The sequence below is a fragment of the Hippocampus zosterae genome, chromosome 1 (genome assembly GCF_025434085.1).
Source record: "Hippocampus zosterae strain Florida chromosome 1, ASM2543408v3, whole genome shotgun sequence".
Classification (NCBI taxonomy): Eukaryota; Metazoa; Chordata; class Actinopteri; order Syngnathiformes; family Syngnathidae; genus Hippocampus; species Hippocampus zosterae.
Genome location: NC_067451.1, coordinates 19447193 through 19473915, shown reverse-complemented (window position 1 = coordinate 19473915; position 26723 = coordinate 19447193). Strand labels below are relative to the sequence as shown.

At 40.6% G+C, this 26723-nt stretch overlaps 1 protein-coding gene across 1 annotated transcript; it reads left to right on the top strand.

Annotated features, from left to right (window-relative positions):
• The first annotated feature begins 785 nt into the window (after positions 1–785).
• Positions 786–25094, top strand: LOC127603142 (neuronal acetylcholine receptor subunit alpha-7-like). The gene is made up of 9 exons (XM_052069249.1): positions 786–946; positions 12404–12543; positions 14803–14847; positions 15326–15435; positions 19761–20008; positions 21247–21441; positions 22390–22476; positions 23435–23544; positions 24410–25094. Exons 1-9 carry the CDS (start codon positions 877–879, stop codon positions 25016–25018), a joined length of 1614 nt encoding a protein of 537 aa, XP_051925209.1. The 5' UTR covers positions 786–876; the 3' UTR covers positions 25019–25094.
• The last annotated feature ends 1629 nt before the right edge of the window (positions 25095–26723 follow it).

The following is a 26723-nucleotide window of genomic DNA, read 5'->3' as shown; positions in this document are numbered from 1 at the left end:
CGTGGGAAGACATGGAAAGAGGGAGGGGGCGGAGCAATATTGCTCTGTAGAAAGGAGCCTTTTAAGAGTAGTTTCGCCAAAACAAATTGATTAAATTGAAAATGCAAGATAATATTATTTTCCTGATCAAAAATACGAAAAACTTTGAGTGAAAAATGGACCATGCTCACTGGACTGTTCATTTAATAAGCAGCCTATAGCCTATTCGATTAAAAGCTGTATCATGTCCAAATGTACATTCATTCATTCATTCATCTTCCAAGCCGCTTGATCCTCACTAGGCTCGCGGGGGGTGCTGGAGCCTATCCCAGCTGTCTTCGGGCAGTAGGCAGGGGACACCCTGAATCGGTTGCCAGCCAATCGCAAGGCACACAGAAACGAACAACCATTCGCACTCACACTCACACCTAGGGACAATTTAGAGTGTTCAATCAGCCTGCCACGCATGTTTTTGGAATGTGGGAGGAAACCGGAGCACCCGGAGAAAACCCACGCAGGCCCGGGGAGAACATGCAAACTCCACACAGGGAGGCCGGAGCTGGAATCGAACCCGGTACCTCTGCACTGTGAAGCCGACGTGCTAACCACTGGACTACCGGGCCGCCCCCAAATGTACATTTTCTGGCTAAATACATTTAAATCCTGCCTCGACCTCCACAGTCTCGTAAAAGTGTCGTGAATGCGCTACTCTTCACTTGTTCTGGATTGTCAAAGCGGGCACATTGGCCCCTCCCTCCCTCACCTTCCTCTCTCCCTCCCTCTCCTCCTCGTCTCTTTACCCCACCTCTCTCCTGCCTCTTGTTCCCGCCACCCTCCATAGACGAAAGAGCATCAGCAGCCGAGAGCCCGCAGCCAGGGGCGCTGCCACCCGCCAGGATGCGGTGCCACAAGTTTTGGGCCGCGTGTTCGGTTGGATTTTACATGTGGACTGCCTTTCTCTTCAAAGGTATGACACAAACAAATTATTTACAGTACACACTCATGTTCTGTTCAATAAGGGCACAGTTTGGAACTAATAGGGGGGCTGAACGTGAATGCAATAATGTCGTCTGTGTTGGTTTTGTATTTCAGCCAGGACTTATTTTGAAATTTGAACAATGATGACTGCGCTTGCAGGACAAATTATACAATGAATACTTTTAAAGATACTTTACACTTCAAATAAATTGAGTAAATATTTCTAAATATTTAAATCAACTTTTATGCTCCTCATTATTCACTTGTACAGCAACTCTGCAATGATAAACAATTCTGGACACGGTGCTTTTACGATTATGTGTTGTACATATTAGACATAGATGATAAACATTATGCGTATTAACTTATACACTATTCACCGCCTGCGATTGGCTGGCAACCGATTCAGGGTGTCCCCCGCCTACTGCCCGGACACAGCTGGGATAGCCTCCAGCACCCCCCGCGACCCTAGTGAGGATCAGGCGGTTAGGAAGATGAATGAATGAATGAATGAACTATTCACCGCTTATTGTCTATCAATGTGCAATATTTTGCCTACATATTATGCGTAAAGATATATTTCGTAGAGTTCCCATACAGGGTGCATTATAAAACAACTCTTTGTTTGGTTTCTTACAACACGGGAGATATGATTTTGATTGTTTTACAACAATTTGTCCTGTAGTATCTGGTTAACTTTCTAACAGAGAGGAATTTTCAAGTACAAAAACATGCAAAGAAGCATGAACTGACACATTTATCGTTGGGTTTACGCCTTAGATGTATGCATTATCTCAGCAACATAATGCGTGAAAAACATGATTTATGCATGATGCCCTTTCATGTTAAACAATGTTTCTTCTACTCCATTATTTTCTTTGCCATGACGTGATGACTCTTGGAGCAAAACCAAAAACCACAGACACCTTTCTCAGATATCAAAACATGTCATCTTTGACAGAGGTGCATTTTAAATATATGATGGACAGAGAGAGTTCAACTGGTTCCCGTCAAGAAATGTTTGTGTGGACAGTCACGCCAATGATGGAACTCACCCAAAATTTCCCCTGGTTCTGGTTGTTATATGTGGTGGAATTAGGAACGTGGGTTGTGTGGTGTTTTTCATCTTCACTTCATGCTGGAGGTGACATATAGAGGAGCAGCAGATTTTTCATCATGTCCCCAGGACATAGATGTCCAGCCTGTTGTTCGACAGGCCAACGACATCCTTGGTGCAGTCCCAATTTGAGCTCTAAACTCAGGACCCCTTTCTGTGCACTAAACCGCTCTAAAAAATCATTTTATCCCACATTCTACCAGCCGAATTAACAAGCAATCAGGGGGACACTGACAGACAAGCTGGACGACATGAGGGCAGTGTGGAGTGTGTGTATGCCCGTCAGTTTTTCTGGATTTAGGATGAGAGCTGTGTTAGTCTGCACTGTATTTTGTCTGCACTGTATTGTCCTATGTATGGAGCAGCATGGTGGGGAGGAGGGGCGGGATTTGTCCTCCTGCAGTAGACCCAATAAAGTCAAATTCAATTCAAATACTGTACTGGAAATTCAATTGAAGACCCTAATTTGACCAAAGGTGTGAATTTGCCTACATGTGCCCTGCGTTTGGCTGGTGACCAGTCCAGGGTGTGGCCCGCCAAAGTGAGCTGGAGTAGGCTCCATTTTAGTCACAACTCTGGAATAATGGATGAATGCATAATGGTGAAATGATTTATGATCTGTGTGCATATGTGCCTGATAAGTATACATGTTCACACACCCTGACCCATCTTGAGCATCTCGGTGAATTACCAGTGTGGTTGTGTGTGTGTGTGCGTGTAAATATATATATATATATATATATATATATATATTAGAGCTGTCAGTTTAGCGCGTTTTTATTGGCATTAATTTAAATGAAATTTAACGGGATTAAATTTTTTCTCGCGAGATTAACGCGGCACAGATCACAAGCGGATGTTGCTCTATAAATACACCAGAACAAAACAACAAGCGCGCTGCAGAAGTCCACGCCCATGTCTGTCTTGCCAGCCACGGCAGCACGAGACACCGAAAACGGATAATTAAAGAGTTTCTGAATCGAAAATTTACTTTTAAAAAGCTGCCCGATTGCTCCACTGACAAGACCAAAGTTATCTGTTCTTCTCTCTCTCTGTATTATACAGGTATACGATGTATGCCACTGACACGATTGTTACTTGTTTGGAACTATTTTGTGTGGAAGGTTACACTGTTCTGCGTCCATATAAATAGAGCGGGTGGAGCTTCTCTGTTTGTCTGACAGTGGTAGGGACTTAGCGAAAATAAAACGTCTCCAGTGTTGTCATCGAACCAAGTGTAGTTATTCGAAATGAGGTCAACACAAAAACTGTAAAGATACTTCCGCACAAGAAGGACCAACACAATCAACATAGCCTGACTGTGTTAAGGGGAGTGACCCCCCCCCTACCCCCCTTTCAGAATGGTTTGCCCCAGCAGCACGGGGGAAGTCTGTGCGCTTTTTTGTACGGCGGGCAGTTTTGAATACAGCGGCACATAATGAACACTGGTGTCCGGTGTCTCGTTATTCTTCAACAAACATACAGAAACAGACTGCTGTCTTCAAAGTAAACTTGAGAAAAACGAAGTATGCAACCATGGTTTAAATCTACTATAGGCTGAGTACTAGTTTACCTTAGATGTGCACTTTATAATGTTATATTGCTGTTTTGATTTTATAAAAAAAGCTGTTTAAGCAGCTGTTGTGTGACAAAATATTGTTTTCACTGTTGTTGATGGACAGTAATATTTTGCGAGAGATTATGTGTGAATAACTGCTCCAAGTGAAAAATGTTCATGTAAAATTGAAAATCGAAATTGTTATTTCAGTAAATATTTGCATTTGGCGCATAGAAAACGGATTCATGATTCCATGTTGATGAGAGCTTTAAAATGGGGGAAAAATAGGACAAAAAATGTAAAAGGAAATTCAGAAACGATAAAAAATGTGTCAGTAATCACGATTAATTTTATAGTCCATTTGAGTTAATTATGACAGTTGCATTTTTAATTAGATTAAATATTTTAATCGTTTGACATCTCACCCCTTGGGTGGTGTCCGTCCCTCATTCAGCTCGGGTCCTCTTCCAGAGGCCAGGAAGCTTGAGGGCTCTGCGCAGTATCCTTGCTGTTCCCAGCACTGCACATTTCTGGACTGAGATGTCCGATGTTGTTCCCGGGATCTGTTGCAACCACTCATCTAGTTTGGGGGTCACTGCCCCAAGTGCTCCGACCACCACAGGCACGACTGTCACCTTTACCTTCCAGGCTCTCTCCAGCTCCTCTCTGAGCCCTTGGTATTTCTCGAGTTTCTCGTGTTCCTTCTTCCTGATGTTTCCATCACTTGGGACCGCCATTGGCTTCAAGTGTGGTTTTCCACATCCTCATCGAGTTCGCAACAAAGACTCTTAGGGTCCTGTTCACCTTATACAACTCCAAGCATTCAGTGATCCATGTATGTGGCATCGAGTCATAGGCTTTCTTGTAATCAATCCAAGCTATGCACAGGTTGGTACGTCGGGACCTGCAGTCTTGTGCGACTGTTCTGTCAACCAGGAGCTGATGTTTGGCTCCTCTGGTATCTCTACCAATGCCCTTCTGTGCTTCGTTCATGTATTGATCCATGTGTCCACTTATCTTAGCCGCAATGATGCCTGACATGAGCTTCCATGTTGTGGAGAGACAGGTTATTGGCCGATAGTTGGATGGGGCTGCACCCTTCGAGGGATCCTTCATGATCAGGATGGTTCGCCCTTCGGTTAGCCATTCTGGGTGAGTCCATCCCTCAGCAGCTGGTTCATTTGTACTGCTATGCGCTCATGGAGTGCTGTGAGTTTCTTTAGCCAGTAGGTGTGGACCATGTCCGGGCCTGGTGCTGTCCAGTTCTTCATATCTGAGACTCTTTCCTGTATGTCTGCCACTGTTATGGTAACTGGGTTCTGTTCAGGGAGGTTGCTGTGCTCCTCTCTCAGGGTCACCAGCCATTGTGCACTGCTTTTATGTGCAACCTCCTTCTCCCATATGCCTTTCCAGTACCTTTCAGTTTCCAGTCTTGGTGGGTCGGCTCTGTTGTTAGGACCCTGTCACTGAGCGTACACTTTCGCAGGTTGTGTTGCGAACAGCCTGTTTATTCGTCTGGCCTCATTCTCTTTCGTGTACCGCTTTAGGCGACTGGACAAGGCCTAAAGCCTGTAGGAAAAGTTCAGGAGCAGAATACACTTCTTGCTTCTTGGGACACACTGCGATGAGCTGGCAACCAATTCAGAGTGTCCCTCGCCTACTGACCAAAGACAGCTGGGATAGGCTCCAGCACGCCCGCGGCACTTGTGAGGTTACGCCGATTTGAAAATGGATGGATGGATGCGTGCGACACCACCACCTAATTGCCACATAAGTGAAATCAACAGAAGGAATCATCAGCCAAGCAAAGACACCCTAAAACCGAGTTGGAATTCGATTCTTATCCCTATTCACCACAGAGCTCGGAATTTTTGCAAACTTTGAACACCAGTTGTCACATAGAAGTTGAAGTCACTTTCAAAGTCAGACTCATCAAAACAACATTCGTATTCTGTTTGGGAATATGATTCAAATAGCCACTAGCCTTGTGTTATGTATCAATCTAACAGCCTACAACGTTATGGATTTTATTCTTGACCTTCACAAAGGTTCAGATGCTCCAAAGCCCGAGCCTGTCTGGCTCAGATGCTGTCATTTGATCTCATTATTTTTAATTCAACACCTCAGCTCTCTTTCTCTCTGTCTTTCACTGTCTTTTATTCTGTACTGCAGATTGATGCTTTCCCCCCCGTCAGCAATAAGTGCCTCTTTAATCATGGCCTATACGTAGATTAGACGATTTAATGCCTTGTTCAGAGTTTTAACCATCGTATAAGGTGGTTTACGTAACACTTGTCACATTTTTTCGTTCTCGAGTAACCTCAAAGCAATGAAAACTTCTTGTGATCTTCATCTTTCAAAGTGTGAAAGGTCAAACATTTCAATCTGTTGATGGTTTTGTTGAGTCAATATTGCGGCAACACGAAAGTACCAAATGTGCTGTGATACTGGCGGACTAGGCTGGACACCTATCATGTTAGGCTAGCGCTAGCATCGGTTTTAACATCATAGTTCAGTACTTATATCAACTATGCTACAGTTAAAAAGTCACCTAATCACACATTTATTCAATTTCGCAAGAGTAATAACCTCTTTTGAGTGTAGAATACTCAACAAAACACGTTTTATTAATTGTGACTTTTTTTTTGTACAGTTTCAGTTCCAGAAGGATTTGCGCTGATCATGAGAAGGTTCAATGAGCATGAAAGTTGAAGACACATGGGAGGTCTTTGCTCCCGGATTAGGATTAAACATGATGTGGTTTTAGGGCTGTGATCCCTTACCATAGATTATAAAACTCTTCTATATGATTCGATCCAGCTCGGGACCCATTAAGACACTTGTCCATATGTTCTGCCAAGCACCTGTTGCTCTTTCCACTTTTGAATGCATGTTCTCAGTGACTTAAAACACCCTCAAGTGAAAATAGAACACTAATAAAAATAGCTCCACAATTCTAGCTCCTGAAAATAATTGTCGTATTATGCGTTGCTGAAGTAACTTGAACACATATTTATAATCGGGATTTACACATGCAGTTGTAAAGATAAATCGAGGCAACTTTACCTTTTTAGCAGAACCACAAGGGTTTCATCTGCATACATCTTTCTTGAATGCTGTTCCCCGATACTTTGTCAAAAATTACTCTGGCAACTTATTTTGATTATTCATTCATTCATTCATTCATTCATTCATCTTCCGTACCGCTTGATCCTCACTAGGGTCGCGGGGGGTGCTGGAGCCCATCCCAGCCGTCTCCGGGCAGTAGGCGGGGGACACCCTGAATCGGTTGCAGGCCAATCGCAGGGCACACAGAAACGAACAACCATTCGCACTCACACTCACAACTAGGGACAATTTAGAGTGTTCAATCAGCCTGCCAGGCATGTTTTTTTTGGAATGTGGGAGGAAACCGGAGCACCCGGAGAAAACCCACGCAGGCCCTGGGAGAACATGCAAACTCCACACAGGGAGGCCGGAGCTGGAATCGAACCCGGTACCTCTGCACTGTGAAGCTGACGTGCTAACCACTGGACTACCGGGCCGTCCTATTTTGATTATATAGTTATAATTTTATATTATACTTATTTTGAAATGAAGTTTGGTTCAGCTTTTGCCCAGCTATCACGTCCCCTCATACAAAAGTTGTTACGATTACAGCTGCAGCTATTGTGAGCGCTAAATAAAGATATATTGTGTTGTATTATCTAACAGGATGACTTGGGTTTAAGATTACAACTCCTGGAGACCAGGGAGCACCCCCCTCCCCTCTCCCACCCCATCTTCTTCTCTTGACCTAATTAATTAGTGGAAGTATTCAACTCCAAGTGAGGTGTGTTTTATGCTCCTCTGTTTCTGAAACAAAAGTGTGTCACCATTATTTATTAAACAACAAAGGGTGTTTGGGGAGTTTATTTTTCAGCCCTTTTCCACACAGGATTGCAATATTTGCATTACTTTTTATACATATTTACACACAAGCCAACACATATTTGTAGCTGGAGATGTGCAGCTTTGTCTTTTGGCTGACTCACCGGTAGCCCCGAGGGAGAGGTGCGCTGTCAACGCTTTGTCTGTGAAGAAGCCGCCCCCCACCGCTCCAAGTCGAGCATACCGCCCCCAAAATGCTGAGCGATCGAAGCTCTTTGATCTTTCTCAAATGTAGCATCATGTTTTGTGTTGATCCGATCAAATCTGTAGAGTGTTTATATGATTGTTTTTTTTCTCCAAAGAGCATCTGTCTTTGTGTGTTTAATCAAAGTTTATTTAATCTAATGCAACTAATTGGATGACCCTTTTTTAGTCCGTGTTTCGTGCAGATTGGTCACCAAATTGTTTATTCTTCATTACTCATTTGACCCTCATGAGTTCCAAGCGTTGTTTTATTGATGTAGTGGCATCATTCTGATAATATACCCAATTTAGATGCATCAAATCCTAAATGGGCTTTATGTAGTAGTACAGAGAAGAAGATAAACATTATTGCGACTGCATAATACATTTGACCCTCATGCTTTTGCACTTGGTAGAGGTAACTAAAAAGCTGGTGTATTTCAGTAACTGCGTTGGATCAGTAATGCTACTTTTAGAGCGTAATTCTGAGTATATTTTTCTCCACACAATGTTGCATCGATTTCCTGAACAATACACTTAAATTATACAGCGATAATTTATGTCAGTTACCGGTAATTTACAATCAGCAAATAAATGTGTGGGAGTCAGACGCTGAAGCCTGAGACGATTTAGGGCTACTAAGCGCAGACACAAAAACATCAGCCATGACAGTGTCTTTGGGTGTGTGTGCTCATGAGATACGAGTGTGTGAGAGCCTGTGAAAAGAAGAACGGGTCCCTGTGGCAGTCTGTTTTTGAATAGACCGGCTCTGATGACTGTGTCTCAAAGTCAGACGCAACGTTATCGGCGAGCTGTTTGACAGCAGTGGAGAATAATGGACTGATTAAACCCAAACAAATACATTTACATTCAGGAAGGCACACCCCACACACATGGAAATCCTTCTAAATTCCTTCCATCCATTTCTCGGTGACGCAGACTAATTGGAAACGGTGCCAATCATGTTTTTCTTGGCTTGTTTATTTCAATACAGAACCCAGTTGGCTGTGGAATGTGTTCATTTATGTCTCAAAAAAGCAAGTGGATTCAGGACAGCCAGGAAGATGAGGAGAGGAGAGGAGAGGAGAGGAGGAGAGGAGAGGAGGAGATCAAAAGAGAGGATGCTCGTACAAAATATACTCAAAATGAGGTTGCATAAATTAGAGCTTCGTGAGCAACACTGATGTACTTGTGGGTTGGGACAAAAACATATGGAGAGATTAAGATCAAGCTTCTGATTTTTCCAATTTGAATTTTTCACATGACATTTAACACCCATAAGATTCCAACGATGCTTATCATGTGCAATATGGGTGGTCTGTTATCTGCTGCATTCAAGACAATTGGGAAGCCCATTGGAATGCTACTTCAAGTCATAGTCCGCTTCAAGAGTGTATTTGCGTGCATTGATGACATGATAAGTTCAAGGGGGGTCAGGTGTATGTATGAATTACTTATTCTATTTTGGAGTAAAAGTGAGTCGTGCCATTCAGACCAGTGCTTCTCAAACTTTATACATTGAGTAGTAGCAGAATTTTCTACATAGCCCCATCGTGACCAATGTTAAAACCCAATATCGCAGGTGACCTAAAAACAAGACAAAAGGAAATAAAAAGTAGATTACATATTATTGTAGCCCACTGTGGCATTAACTTTCAAGCCGTGGAATCAAGGTTTGCTCTCCCCAGAATCAGTTTCGCTCACTGTGGGATCAACGCTTTTTCTCTGCAGATTCCTGAAGGGGACTAATTTCAACACACACAGTACACAGTGCAGTTTTATAAGGTGAACATTTATTCTCGACATCGACATAGGAACTGGGAGAAATGCATCAGAAGAAATGTCACTACGGTGGAAAGATTAACAAAGAATGAAAGTATAAAATGATAAAAGAAAAATAAAACAAATCAAAAAAACTAAATTTGGATGATCTTGGCACAAGATAGTGTTAACAGGGTGTACCCCTCATACTGTCTGAAGACAGCTGGGATCGGCTCCAGCAGGCCCGCGACTCTCATGAGGATAAGCGGCTCGGATCATGGATGGATGGAACATTCAGCCCATATTTCTACATAAGAAGAAGTGCAATGTGATTCTGATTAAGTTCAAAGTTTACGCATCTGCAGCTGCGAGTTAAGAGTTTCTTGTTTCCTTTCAAATTGAATTAATTGCAATGGCATTATGACTGTACTCTATCATGTGAATATGACCGACCCACTTAGCATCCATTGCAGCCTGGTCATCACAGAAAAGGAGATTCCCTACATCTGTGATCTTGTTTTGTCATTCATGTATTATTTTAACGCTTACTTGTTTTCATATGGATGCTTTTTACTTAATGAACAGTCCTGTATGTGCAGGTGTGGTTGTTTTTTTAATTGCGCTATAAATCAGGTTGAGTTGACTTGTCAAACCACTTGAAACTCTTGTGATTGCAGTGATACCTTGAGATACGAGTGACCTAACCTAAGTTGGGCAGCTGGAAAAGGATAAAGCCTCTCCTGCTACACTGAACAGGAAAGGCAATAAAACAGACTGGATGGGTAGACCTTATTCACATGTATAGTTTTATCTTTCAGACCAAGAAGTGGTTCAGTATATAATATATCTCTATATTAAGTATTTTAATACATTGCTATGCCATATAATTTGTGAAGGGTCCCTGTGTATCACTCCAATTGACGGGAAGCCATTGTTTTCTGCTATTTTCGTCAGGGTTTGTGATTGAGACAATTAAATACAGCCAAAACAAGAAATCCTGCTGTGCATCGCCAATATTCTTCAACAGTCGGACACTATCGGTTACACATATCTTGTCTTACCTGCCCCAATTTTGCTTTTCATAAATTTCTGGCCAAAGTTATTTTTTCTTTTAATTTGCCACATTGATCTAGGGCAAATAAATCCTGCTCATTTGCGACACCAAAGCCAGTCCTGTCCGACCTTAAGTTAACGTATTGGTGTATGACTTCCCAATCAATTTTCTCTTGTGCTGATAATTGACCATGCTGCTCATCAGTGACTTTCTGAAAGCCGTAAAAAAGCAGTGACTGCTGAACCTTGACATTTCCAGTAATGATACACACGCTGATCACGGCGAGTACTGATTATACTCATGCTTCATTCATAAAAAGAGGTACTAATAAAAATGAGCTGTGGTGAATCAAAGTGTACCATGACCAAATAAATACATACATACATACATACATACATACATACATACATACATACATACATACATACATACATACATACAAGGATACATACATACATACATACATACATACATACATACATACATACATACATACATACATACATACATACATACATACATACATACATACATACATACATACATACATACATACATACATACATAAATAAAGTCGTCCGTTCCAATATCAGCGTGATAAACAGCGCAAAGGATGAAATAAGGACAAATCACAATGCTTCCTTCTGCTACAAGAATTTCTGTGATGAGACTCCCCTCTCTGCTTTTCATATCAGCTTCATTACTGAGATGATTAATAAACAAACAAAAAGAATGAACTGGGAGGCCTCCTTTCCTGCCTGGTGTGAGCCCTGCACGATTTGTTTCGGCATTGAAGACTGCAATTATTTTCTTACACATAAGGAACAATTTCATGAGGCAGGCAGCAGCAGTGGCACCAATATTCCCCAGCCCCCACTACGAACTGCATTATTTTTTTCATGTTTGTGTGGACCTCACTTCCCACTGTGACAAAACACATGGGCTCGTTATTTAGTGTAAGTATACACTGTGCAAAAGTACACAGATTTATGGCTTTTCTTGCCATGTTTGTTTCTTCAGGGTCTTTCTACTGACAATTAAATAACCTGCAGTTTAGTATTTTATCCACAATGTCACAGGATGACAGAAAATTTTGGTGCAAAAAATGTATTTGCAGCTTACGAGCTCATACTCAGTAGGATCCTGGATACGAACGCAGAATGTCGGGGCATTATATGTTTTGAGGCATAGTGGCATTGTTGCTCAACAACAGATTCCTGAGAATATGTGATAATTGACATGGCAAATTGATTCATTCGGTTTTTTTGTAAAGTTATTGTTTGTGTGTCTGCCTCACAGCCAAGAGATTCTTGGATTTAATCTTGGCACTGGTGCGGAGTTCTCCTCATGCTTTCATCCTTCTCTTCTCTAATTGTTGTAAAAATATAAATAATATTTCTACCTCAAGTCAGGATTCAAATCTCCTTTTCAATCATTTCTGCCCCCCAAAAACTAACATTCAATCTATATTTTTCTTTGATCAGTAATTTCAAACATTTTCTCAAATGCCAATCTCTGTCATGGTGTGCCGACAAGCTGATGTAACTTGCTTCCTTTTTGCCTGACCTCAAACGCTAACCTGCGCTTTCCATTTTGGCCTTAATGGGCCGATCAACACACTGCCAGGCTGAAGGAGTGCTCCTTTACTCTTCACAGAGTTGAGATTGACCTGATCTCTTTATGATCCAGCTGAGGATATATTCGATGTGGTTGAATGGAAGAATTGATGGATGGGCGAGATGAACTGTACTATGCTACTCTCTAAGTGTCGCTGAAAAAAAAATATCTTTGCTGTGTTATGGAAATCTGCCACGTTATGTAACTTTGCTACTTTGGTCCCCAGGATCTCTGCAAGGAGAGTACCAGAGGAGACTTTACAAGGACCTGCTTGCTAACTACAACCGACTAGAAAGGCCGGTGGTCAATGACTCAGCTGCCATCCTGGTGGAGCTGGGCTTCACTCTTCTGCAGATTATCGATGTGGTGAGGAGGTTGCACTGTACATGTCAGTACCTAGTGCAGGGATGGGCAATTTAAATGATGGGGGGGGGCAATTTTTCACCAGCACTACTGGAGGGCCGCGTTGGACTGTACACTTCCTAAGCGGATGTATGACCAAAATGACAAAATAAGTGTCTGTTTTTATTGAACCAATGTACAGAAGAGTAACTCTAAATATTTAAATTTTAAAATGCATCAAGAAAAGATACTCTTTCATCTATAATACAATACAATGCAACATTATTTATATAGCGCTTTCACAAGAGCTGTAGCTGTAACAAATAAACTACAAATAAATAACAAATTACTGCGACTCCTCCCCCCACCCCTTGGCAAATGGCTTTCTTGTATAAAATTCAAAGATGGCACAAAACTACTGAACAGCAAACCAACATAATCTGCCAGAACTCATATTGTGAATGTTATTTAAAAAATCTACCATAAGATTTTAATATTATACCCCAACATGTTTTTCTAGTCTGTCATTCCAGTCCCCAAATTAATAGCTCACTCGCCCGTGTGAACCGTGCAATGTAGACACTTCCCACTGATGCCAGTTTACCCACAACGTTTAGTTTATGGGCAGCATATTTGAGGAAAATCCAAAAGCGAAGCTTTATCCATGGTTTGCGTTATCGGTCATCAGTCTACATATGTCTAGTTTAGTGAAAAAGGTGCCTGTTTGGAAACTTGGTGCTTACTCATACCCCAAATCAAAAAATCCACTCAGTGTCAGCTCAGAATTTGGAAAACTCAGAAGTAACGGCTCCTTTAAGCTTCCACTGTAAATCATACCCTACAGATTTTTTTTCTCTGTGGGCAATAGGAATGATTTTATTTTCTGGGTTATTTTTTAGTCTAATGTGTATATGACTTAGGCTGTAGGAGTGCATATGAGTGATGCGATAATGCTCTGCCCCTTGGTGCTCATAAAGCACCAAGGGGCAGAACATTGCACTGGCGGAAGTAATGTACTTCTGCTGTTTGACTTCACACAGTTGTTGATACGGGCGCTCGCACACACAACCGCACACACACATACACGCGCACGCACACACACACACACACACACACACACACGCGCACACACACACACACACACACACACACACACACACATGCACGCATATATGCACAAACACAAAGTATAGTATGTTTATATGTCGTTCATTAGTGGTCTCTACAATCCTCTGTTAAAGTCTTGCTTGAATTCAAGTTCTTGAAAGTACTTTGAATTGTTAGTCAACTAAGAAAGAAAAAATACCTCCCTTGAATCTACTTCATAATTGTTTTCCCCCCCATCACGTGTTCCCGGGTCTAACACTTCAGGATCTCAACCCACTTTCCAGATGAACTCTCTCATCATGCAACTTTTTTTTGTGTGTGTTTTTATGAGTTTTGAGCTCTCCAATCGGCACCTTTATTTGACATTGAAACATGTATGTGTGAGCTTTGCACATACATCGAATCATAGTCAGGGGCAAACTGACTCCAAGTGTCGTTGGCTTGTGCCACCGGAAAACGTAACGCAGCTGTCGGTCCAGTAACTTCATGCATAGTTGTGAAACACAGATGTCGTATTGTCGTAGCTGATTCATATGGGGCTTCATTCCATCCAGTTTCAGCAGCAAACAGTTGCGACTCACTCTTGTAACTGAATGCACCTGCGCCACACACTTACGGCTACTGCTTGCCTTCTCTGTCGGTTTCTCCCCACCCTGCCAGTGTCCACGTCAAGCAAGCTGGCAACGATGCACTCAGCCCCTCAAGAAATAAACTAACTAACTAACTAATTAATTAAATTACATTTTACATTAAAATGCTTCTTGACACACTCTGATTTCTATTCGTCATGCAAGTGGGCTGATATCTTTGTGTTGAATCAAATTAAAACATTTTTTGTGACTTTGGAAAACCATAACCAACATTTTTGTCCGTTTTCTGAAGTGATTCATTTTTGTGCAGTTTCTGCCTTGTTTATTTAAATAGTGTCATGGCTTGAATAATAGGATGGAAATGGAAATGTTTTTAATCCGATTCATCGATTAAATGCAAAACAACAAAATAATCAAGTGATTAATCGATCATGAACGTAATCTTGAAGCAACCTGCGCCTATTTGGTCGTTTAAGCATGAATAAAACAACGTATAATAAACACAATTTGAATGTGTTACATGTCACAGAATCATGCTTTTTTTGCATCAAATGTATTTTTATTTATGATATCTTTCTGGTGTCAGGATGAGAAGAACCAAGTGTTGATGACCAATGCCTGGCTGCAGCTGGTGAGTTACTGGGAGGATTTTGGACTAGATATCTGCGTGGGATTTGCTTTGTCTATTCATCCAGAAGAACATCACAAATACTTCCATATGGCCATATGGTGTATAGCGTCACACATTTGCAAGGGCCTCACTGCTTATGGTGTAAATGAGCCTTTGGGAGTTACACAGTTCTTAACCCCAACTAAGCTTATGGTTTGTCTGTTTAAAGCCTGTAGTACAAAAAGTTGCAGTATCAAGCTATATAATAAAAGCTACATAGCATAACATCACATCTGTAAGAAAAGCATGTGTGCATGAAAATGGTACTTTGAATTTTTATCAGCTCTCCCAAGATTGTAAACTGTCAGCATCGTTTTTAGAACGAAAGCTGAAAACACTTCCTCAGAAAGATTGAAGACTGCTCATTGGCCTATGTAAGCATGACAACAATAGAGCAAATCAAAGACATACAGTCGTAGGATATCCTTCTGTCTCTCAGTACTGGACTGATGTCTACCTGAGCTGGAACCCAGAACACTACCCTGGTGTCCAAAACCTTCGATTCCCTTCAGACCAGATCTGGACTCCTGACATCCTTCTCTACAACAGGTTGGAGTTCTTCCTTCTTCCTGCAGGCTCATTTACATGTTTACATGCAACATGTATGCATCTCTTCAAAGTTCTGCATTAAAGCAGGTTCATTTAATTGAATTTATTTGCCGTGCTGCTGTGTGTTCTTTTTTTTTCATGGGTGTTTGTCAGAGATGTTCGCTCGGACAGTTGAACAAGCAGACTCAGGAAGAGATTGTCTTTGCTGCCGGCAGGAGGTACAGTTTTCTATGAAGCCACTCTTTGTGCGCTTCTCAACTGACACCAAACCTCTGCAGCCTCTGCCGGCTTTTTATTGATTGTGTATGCAAATTACAAGTGATATATCAGAAAAACGCTCCCTTCTTCATTTACATGTCACACCTCTCAGGCCAGTCCACCGACACGCCCCTCAGAAGACATTTTTAGACCAAGACACCTCCTTGTACAAACAATGGATACCTTGTTAATTCAATCGGTATATTTCACATGAATTGAGACACTGATGAGGGCTCAAGATGCCTTTTGAACCTTGCTTGGACACAACCAGGGAACTGAAGATGAATGTATGGACATGTTTGCCCAAATCCCTCTGAGACGTTCATTAAATCCTCTAATCCTAAATGGATTTTTCAAGCGATAATAGGCTGACTTCGCAATTATCCTAATGTATTGTTCAAATTCTCTTCAATTGTTCTTCCACACAGCAGCTTGATCTTGTTTAAAATTGAGATGATTGAAGCAAAACAAATATCTGATGCAAATTATTATCTGTCCCAAGTGTTTTCTAATCCCAAGGGATTTTTTTAAAATTGATGTGAACTTGAACATCTTTTGTTTTCGCTGTCATAAAAAAAAAGGTTTTAAATATTCTTCTTTTTTCAATTGCAGTGTAATCCTGCTTATCCAGCCCGATTTTACGAGGTGCTCTGCTTAATCCCGATATAGAAATATCTGCAAAATAATCTCACTCATTAGGAGCATGTTTATTATTCGGCTCATTCCGGATCAGAATATCAATCAAAATTAATGGACAAAATTTTAATTCGTCGTTGGAGAGCAAACAGGGCAAACGTATAATATTTTAATAATGCGACTGTCTCAGATGACAGCGTATCAACACTATCATATGTGAAAACTCAATTACACAGCCCAGATACTACCTCGAGCGACTCACATTGTATATTATTAAAACATCGAGCAATTATTGCTCAACATTAAATGTTGACACTGAGTATTTTTCACACACACAATAAAAAAGTACCCATAACTCTGAAATCCATCATTCTAATAAACCAAGACTGTCTACTGCCTAATTAAATACTAGGTCTGTTTCACACTTGCATGTCGGAGGGAGCATGAGGACAAAGCAAAGGTTTGGGTGTATTAACCCAAATATTCAAAGCCCAGCTTTTAGACCTGATGGATTACTCATTCTAATCCTACTGCTCTCCACCCTTTACCCTCAACCTCCCTTTCCTGCCCAATTCCCTCTATCATCCAACCTACCTCACCACTTGTCGTCGCAGTCACCATTTGTCTTTCTCCTTTTTGCCATTATTCACTCTGTTCATTTATATCTTCCGAGCTCTCCCGGATACAGTTTATAAAACCTCCAGAGAACGGGATTTTGTCAAGCATTCACGATGTGCCTCATCCTTTGTTGTCTTGCAGGGCTATCAATGCTTTTCTTGTATTTTGGACTCTTCTGCTTGTAAATTTGTGAAAATACTTTAAAATTCTTGTACTTATTCACCTTAGTTGAGATAGTTGTAATAATGTTACAGTAGGTTTGTTGAAATAGACTTTTTGTTTTGCATAGAAATGTATTACTTCAGATTTTTGTTGTTTTCTTTAGTTTGACAATTAATCATCAGTCATGATTATAGGCTGAGACAATTATTTCTTTTATTTTGTTTGCCCTCTCAAGAGGAATTAAAAAGTATGGGGTTCCGCCACAAAATGGAATGCGAATGCAGAGATCTTCTACAGTGCTGTAATTGGTGATATGGTCATTGAGTAAAGTTCAGGTGTGCAGTGTGGCGAGGCAAAGAGATGCACAAAACGTCAGGCAGGATATTAAGCAGACAGCATGCAGTAACACTGTAATCTCACTGTTTCGAAAAGTGGAAGAAGTGTGCAATGCACACTTTTAGTCATGTAACTAAATAATAAATGTCATTGTCATCTACTCAATACATAATATAAAAGTATACTATAGAGGTGAAAATACAGTTGCTAAAATTATTTAGTCTGACAACTAAGAATGTTCCTTGATCCAACTATGAACTATAAACAGGTAACTAACATATGCAAGCACGTGTGAAATGATATTATTATCATTTGGCATATTCATCACAAAATAACTAACTTGCTGCAACAGCTATGTAATGCAACATTATTTCACAAAAATGATCCCATGCTGTATGTTTCCACATTTCTTACGGTTGTTGACTTGAGGGAGATGCATGAAATAATCTATTCAGCGCGCTTCATTTGCTGTATACGCTCTCTGCTTACTTTAAATATGTCACACTTGAAACTAGACAGTCACTGTACTGTACTTTTTGCCTGTGGGATTCTTGGCCCGTCTCATTAAACACTGAGCCCTGACGCAATGGTTGATATCAGAATTTCCTCTCAGGTTGCGTCGGACCCTTCTGCACTGTACAACGCAAACAATCAAACAAGCAAATTACGAATAAATATGTCAAGGGTAGATGGTCGTAGTGGCTTTTCTTGATGTATTCATACGTCATGGGGAATAAAAGAGTTAATATTAATTAACTATACTGTATACTCTATATCGTCATGTGAAGAACACACATTCTTCCACTTCCATTGTCCAGGAAGTACCGTATTTTCAGGACTATAAGTCGCGTTTTTTTTTTTTCATAGTTTGGCCGGGGGTGCGACTTATACTCTGGGGCGACTTGTTTACTTGACTTGACTTATGCGTGAAATTATTAGCACATGATTAGGACATTTCACATGTTATTTATTTGCTTGATATGTGTTGAATAATTGACGATGAGTCTGACGTAAGCGACGTAGAAGAGGAAGCGGCACATCGTCTACCTCCCGAGTTGGGGGAGTTGTTGAAAAGTGACACAGAGGATGAAGATTTCATTAGATTTAGTCATTTGGAGTGAAACTTGTTAGCATGTTCTTTATGCTAGAGTTATCTGAATAACTCTTATGTTACATAGGTACTGACATTACCAGACATGTCAGTCATATAACCTTAGTAAACCGTACACTTATTTAGGCTGTTATCTATTTTATTTTTATTTTGAATTGCCTTTCAAGATGACATGTATGTTTTTTGTGTTGGATTTTATCAAATAAATTTCCCCCAAAAATGCGACTTATACTCCAGTGCGATTTATATATGGGTTCTTAATTATTCTTAATTATGCATTTTTTTGGCTAGTGTGATTTAAAATCCGGAGCGACGTATAATCCGAAAAATACGGTAAATTGGCTGTGTGAAAACTCCACTGGCATGTGCATGGCTCGACTGGGCTTTGCGCTAAATTTATGCCGGTCACAAAAATAGTGCCCATGTTGTGATTATACAGTTTCACTGTGCAAAAAGTCAAAGCTTTTGTGTCAAAAAGGAGCATAAAGCACACATGCATGCACGCACGCACACATGCAGGCACGCACGCACACACACACACACGGCCACGCACACACACGATGATCAGAGGCAGGATCAAATAAAAGGGTACTGTATACATCCGGATATTTTCCCAAGGTGCAGGTCATGCTTTCTTTTGACGGGGTTTTGAATGAAATTAAAGCCGGGCCACACGATCTCTCACGTTAACCACTGATCGTGGGTGGGATTCTTTATGATTTGGATAGGTATGGGAAAGGTTTTCATCGTTGACGAGCCCGTATAGCTATTGTTGCCCAAGGCAACCTACACTACACACACTGTTTGTTTCAAATCAAACAACATGGTAAAACATTCAAAGGCACATATCTTTAAATGGTTAAACAACACAACTTGATTTGCCAAACAGCTGCCTCACGGCAAACAAACGAACAAGAAAAATACTATCTCTGTAATCTAAAGTCTGAGAAAGCACAATAGTGTCACTCAGTCATTTATTGCATGAGTCTTCTCTATTAATTCTATTAATCAAAAAACATCTCAACCCCAGTGACACTCCAGCAGGCACAATGGCTTTCTCATCCCAACATTCCTTTTTTTCCGGTAATTATGTGTGTTTTCGTTTGGGAACACGACTTCATGTTGGGCAAAGCCTATACAGTCATCAGCATAGTCAAGTGAACGGCAAGTGAATCCACTGCAACCATTGTAACTCTGTTTCTAGTGCGGATGATCGTTTTGATGCCACCTTTCACACCAACGTTCTGGTGAATGCGTCGGGTTACTGCCAGTACATCCCGCCCGGCATTCTGAAGAGCACTTGCTACATTGACGTGCGTTGGTTCCCCTTCGATGTCCAGAAGTGTGACTTGAAGTTTGGCTCCTGGACACACAATGGCTGGCTGCTGGACCTCCAGATGCTTGACGTGGACACGTCCACCTACATACCCAATGGCGAGTGGGATCTTGTGGGTGAGTTGCTTTGTATTTTGCTGGAGGAAGAGGATAAATTCATCACGATTCACGATAGATACATTTGATTAATAATTTTACATTCATTTGGTGGTTAAAGTGGTGGAGACTGACCTATTTAAACGAAAAAAATTGTGCTTTAGTGTTTGTGTTTGATAAATTACACTGCATGTGATAAATTAATTTGTGCCATTTTGCACGTGGAATTAACAGATCGGCTCTCACATCTGTTTGTGTGCGCAATCAAGTTTGTGTCCACTATTGATTTTGCATCTAAAATGCATGTTTTGGGACCGTGAAAGGAAACCAGATTATATGGAGTGAAATGAGGCTCCAATGTCCCCCTGTCCTGCCTTCAAGGGACCGAAAATACGACCATGTGGATGTATTTTATATGCTGTGTTTACATACAGTATTTAAAAAATAACAAGCGTTATGTGGGAACTGTTTTAGGCAGCAAATTAGCTTGTCTGAATTGTTAAAATAAAAGAATACATTTATTATCATTGCCAGTGTCCAGCAGTAAGACATCAAGACAATCCTGAAAAAACAACAGAGATAAAGTTGATCTCAGATAAACTATGACAGTAGCATCTTTGTACCGGTACATTTATCTGAATAGCTGTCTTTCACTTGACTCCGTAAAAAAGTAATTTGGAACCTGGTCATTGATGTTGGTTATTTAGCAAGCATTGGGAATGACCAATAGGCCATTATTTGGATTTTAAATTGAAAATGTTTGGGGGGGAAATCCTGACTCAAACAGAGCCAAAGAGAAAACAACCATTGATTGTAGTAGTCAGTATTTGGAACACCACCCAAGCGAAGCCTTTCAGCTGGGAGGGTGGCTTCTCATGTTGGAGCCCCGAGGAGGTGTTGGCAGATTGCAACTCAGGGCTGGACCGGGAACAGGTGTCAAGGAATACAATTGTTTGACATATTGACAGGCATGTATTATGGAAGAGCAGACACAAGTATCTCAAAGAAAAATATCTTCTATGAGGATGAATCCCAAAATGTTTCATTTCATTCCAGTGTTTCACAAGTCATGCCATTGCTACTAACATACAAAACGAAGGCTGTTGCAATGCAGCCAATGTGCTATATTTCCTAAATTGTGTGACCCAGCTCTCCATTCATCCTTCTTCTGCCCATATGGCTGTTTACGGAGACAGATGGGATGATTGTGTTCATGTTTTTTTTTTTTTTTTGTAATTGCATTGCCCTGTGTCCCTCAGGTGTCCCAGTCAAGCGCAATGAGCTCTACTATGACTGTTGCAAGGAGCCCTACCCTGACGTGACCTTCACAGTCACCATGCGCCGCAGAACGCTTTATTACGGCCTCAATTTGCTCATTCCCTGCGTGCTGATTTCTGGCTTGGCCCTGTTGGTCTTCCTGCTGCCTGCTGACTCAGGAGAAAAGATCTCTCTAGGTTAGATGGTGCACAAGTGTGATCAACGAAGAATCAAACTTTTAAATGTTTTGGGGCGGTGATATTAACTCTTGGGTTTGATGCCTGGAACACATTTACCACTGATTAATCGCATCTCTTCTTTTAAAAAGCATTCGATAAGTGTTTGGCAACTAAGAACACTAATTTTGAAGCTTTGTAGGTGGAATTCTTTCCCGTAATGTATAACTTGAGCTGCTCAACAGTCCGGAGTCTCTGTTGTGGTATTTTGTGCGTCATAATGTGTAACACAAACTTATATGTTCATTTCAGCATCAATGGAGCATTCACAGATGTACAAGTTCCCCATGCCACAGGCACTAACACCGCCCCATACCGTCACAGATTCCGACTTGGGAACTTTACACTGATTGACAATTCAGATGGGCCTTTGCATGTACGCCACTGAAAAGGCAGAATTATTAAAGAATCCTGCACATTTACGACATTGAAATTAGGTTTTACTTCAATCTGTGGCCAAATCAACATGGGAATGTGGGTCTAAATGTTCCCTTTTTTATTTACGTAGGAATGCTGACAGCATTGAATCTTTCCAGCCTACCTTTTTACCACACAGCATGCAATACTGTGTGTGCATATACAGTATGCATGAAAACATTCTCATAAATCATGTAGTGAGTCATGAATACATGCATGTAAAACTGCACAGAATAATTGGATTTCTGAGTGGAGTTGGTTTTTGATTGATATCCACGTGTGAATGAGCAGTCAACGTGCAGTTAACGTGAATTTGACAGATTTTTAGAGGGCTAAGAAGCTTCCTTGTCTGTTCCACCTGACAAATTACTGTGATTTGGAGATGATAACTGATTACATCCAGAAGTAATGACAGGAATAATTACACACACCAATGATTCCACTCAGACAAATTATTTTCCTAACGTTCTGCCTGTCACTGTTTTTCGTAAGGAATCACCGTACTGCTTTCGCTGACTGTCTTCATGCTTCTGGTTGCTGAGATCATGCCGGCCACCTCTGACTCGGTTCCTCTCATCGGTGGGTTCTATTTTTGTGTGCCTCTATGTGTCACATATTCGATACAAAATATATCTACACAGAATAACCAACCGGAAGAGAACCTGCCACATTCTAAAGTGGAATTATGTTGGTGAGTGTGGACACTTTTGTGATATAGCAAAGCAAAGTGACTGTAATATTAATTTTGTCAGCCAACACACCGACATTAATGTCCCCGTCGTTTGGATTGGTTCTGCCAGCAGTATTAACAACTGCATTAATGTGTTATTCGATGCTTCTTGACCTCTAGATATGGTAACCGAGAGAACAATTAATTTCAAGGACAATTCACTTGGCGTAGCCTTTCCACTCTTTGCAGCATATTAGTTTAAAAAACAAAACAAATTTGATGGAAATTTAGTGTCTGGCCCACCAATGTACAAGCCACAGATTTCATGGTATTACTGGAATCAATATTTTTTCTTCACTGTATTTGACACTTTCTGAGAGTTATAAAGTTAACAACCTACTGCTCAAAGAAAGCTGGGATAGGCTTCCGCACACTCTCGTGAGGATAAGAGGTTTAGATAATGGAATGGATGTATTTATACAGGATAGATGAATGGCTACCCAACCGAATAAAACATTTATTTTTAATGACTCAAGGACATGCCCTCCTGTCCTCATAATTAAAATGATTCATTCATCTTTACCGGATTGTGAGTGAATGTGGCTGTTAATTATTTTCAGCTGCCCGACATTGAGAATATTTCTTTTGTCATTAGCCTTGAATCACCAGAAAGTATATTCTTTTCACATTTTGTTCTTGTGAGAAGGAACCACTGCCCTTTCCCTCATTTGTTTTCCAAATGTTTTGACCTCTGTGCAGTTTATGGTCTTAAATTTACCGAACAACTGATAATATATGTAACTGATAAACCAAAAATATTCATAAGAAGCAATTTGAGGCTGATTATGTTTGATGTGTGTCTTCCAGCTCAGTACTTTGCCAGCACCATGATGATAGTAGGAATGTCGGTAGTGGTGACTGTGATAGTCCTGCAGTTTCATCACCATGACCCGCAGGGAGGCAAGATGCCTAAGTGGGTAAGTGGTACAACTCTTTTTTTTTTTTTTTGGCCAAAGGTCCTTGTGAGCAGATATAGCAATTGACAAGATCCTTCTTGCTTTTCAGTCTGTATTTTGTATTTTATGCAGAATAGCGATACATTTGGGAAATAGTTGTTTTCACACCGAATTAAGTACAGTATTTTCAATTCAAATTTTTTTTAAATAAGCACAGTATTTTCAATTCGGTTTTGTTTTTAAATAAGCACCAAATCACAATAGTTGTTATCTCGGGGGACATTACATATGGAGCAGGTCAGAGAACACACTACTCACTTATAAAGAGATTAACTGGACCCCAAATGAAGCCCAAATGAACCCCGCATAAACTAGCACAGGGCCACAGATGCAGGAAATAATCACTCATGGGAAGAAAAGCCGAGCAAGCCAGAACAAGACTGACTGTGCAGTGGCCGTCTGCCTCCACTGTTTGGGTCACATAGCAAAGACAAGAAAAGACCGAGAGACAAAGTGAGAGGATACCTGACGAAGACCGAAAGGGCGATATACTGTAGTTGACCATCAATTCATATCATGTTTTTAAATGTTCAAGTGGACGTGTCCCTGGGAAGAGTAAATGCAATGATAGCTCATTTTTGTCACCTTTTCCCCTCTAAGTCATCTATTGATATTTTACATTAAAATCCTTGTCAATGATGAATTGATGTAATTTTCATTTCGCCATTCGGATGCTGCTCAGTGAAAATAGACTGAAATTGTAACAACACTTTGATCATTAAAGTACGATAATAATGACAGGTTGTTGTGTGAACAAAATAAATGTGTCAATGTGCTGAGTGAAAATATTAGCTCAATTATTTATGAGTGCCTCATATACGTTCAGGTTCGGGTGGTCCTGTTGAACTGGTGTGCTTGGTTTCTGCGCATGAAGCAACCTGGCGATGAGCGCAGGCGTCCCGGCTACAAGCTCCGGCATCCAACCCAGCATCACTCCAGCACCAACTCGATTGAAATGGGCGCCATTCCGAGCCTCTCTATTCCACCCTCCCAAACTTCCTGTCCACCATGCACCTCGGGCACCTCCAATGGTTCAATGAGCCTCTATTTTGGCAGCTATCACCCAATGGAGAGTCCACAGTGCCCTCCTTCCAGTGACTCTGGTGTAGCACTGGGGGGTCGCATTCATGGCTCCCCTGGTGAAGAGGCTGAGCCCCCCGGTGTTTGTAGTAATGTTTTGGGAATGTGTGCTGGTTTGGGAGTTAGGATCCCGCCACCAGAGATTCAGCGCATCTTGGAGGAGGTGACCTACATTGCCCAGCGCTTCCGGGATCAGGATGAGGCTGAGGCCATTAGTAGTGAGTGGAAGTTTGCAGCAGCGGTGGTGGACCGTCTCTGCCTGGTGGCCTTCTCACTCTTTTCCATCATTTGTACCTTCACCATCCTCATGTCAGCACCCAACTTCATAGAGGCTGTCTCCAAGGACTTCACATAGCTGGATTCAGAAATATTATATATATATACATATATATATAACAACACGGTTTCCTCTCACATTCCAAAAAACATGCTTGGTGAAAAAAAAACTAATATATATATATATATATATATATATATATATATATATATATATATATATATATATATATATATATATATATATATATATATATATTCGCCCTCAATGGGCCATTAATGTGAATAATGCTTTAATGTGAATAATGCTTATTGTGGTCTTCTTGTGTAAATATAATTATTTTATGTCTCAGCTATTGCTAACTTCTGTGTGCAAGCACACATTCAGTTTTACAAACATTATGTCCGTCAGAGGTCACTTGCCAAATCATGATTTACAGACAATGGATACAAAATGTCGTCACCCACACACATGTGCACCTCTGTTCAAATGGCAGATATTTTGTGAGATTTTAAAAAAAGGAGACCAATATATATCATTTTAAAACTAACCTGCTCAAAACACTCACTCTAAAATAATGTGCTTGTCCACGTGTGCACACCCTCTTGCTTTTGTAATCACTTAGAGATGTTCATGTTGAAATTGAATACTACTGTGATTAAGAATCACATTTCACTTCTCTCTCTTTATTTTGAGTGATCACATGCGCTCTGTATTACAGTCTTGTGAGTGTATTGTCCAATAATGCTTTGTGCTGACTGGTTTGAGTGGACCAATAACACAGATGCAAAGGTGTAATTCAAACTTAGCTGTTTGTAGTATATGTTTAACATCCTCGACCATTTGCTTGGAAACGATATAGGCTACTATAAAAAGAGTTCAGAGTTGCTTGTGTTAAAATGTTAATTGAAGAAAAAGGCTTATGTGACTTGTGATACTCTGGACAATCTGTTCTCACAAGAATGTATTGTTATTTGTCAGAAATGGAATCCCAATGTAATGAATACAAAACAAAACACAGAAAATATTTGGAGGGATTTAATATACCCAAAGCCTAGCCGCTCAATGCTAACTACTTTGAATTAGGAACAATAAAAGCATGTTGGCCGTGTGTGCAGGATACCTGTAGGATGTAGCAAAATTGTTTTGGGGATGCGTTGCTTTATAATGCGCATGTGCACAGAGTCCTCAGGGAGTTGAAATGATTGTTAAAATTAGCCAGGGTCAAACCTAATAAAGAACTTTGGTACAATATTCCAACACAAGTCTCATGATGTGCCAGCCTCAGATATCAAGGATGATCATAAAAGCCTTGAGAATGTGATAGGAAATCGAAATCACATCACGGCAAAATACTGAACTTTTATAGAATCTGTGTGTCACTTATGATCATGGTTTTGTGTGCGATTATGGAAGCGAGTTGAGTGACTAATGTACATAATAGTTTATTTTAGGTTTCATCTTTGTCGTACTTATCGTCGTTTTACCGTACCTGTACTCTGTGTCCTTTCAATTGTAAATGGTGTCCCTTGGCCATAATAAAAGTATATTTATTATCTGTATAACTGTCACTTTTTATATCTTTGCAGAGATAATCAATGAGAGTGGAACAGAGTAAATTTCCATCTGTAGGTGTATAATTTTACCACAACTCAGCTTTATTTCTGTCAGCAACCTGATGGCAAAGTATAAGAATTTGCAATGCATCCCTAAATGCAGACATCGCTATCCTAAAATAACGAAAATAAATAAGCATGAAGCATGTTTCAAGACATGAATATGA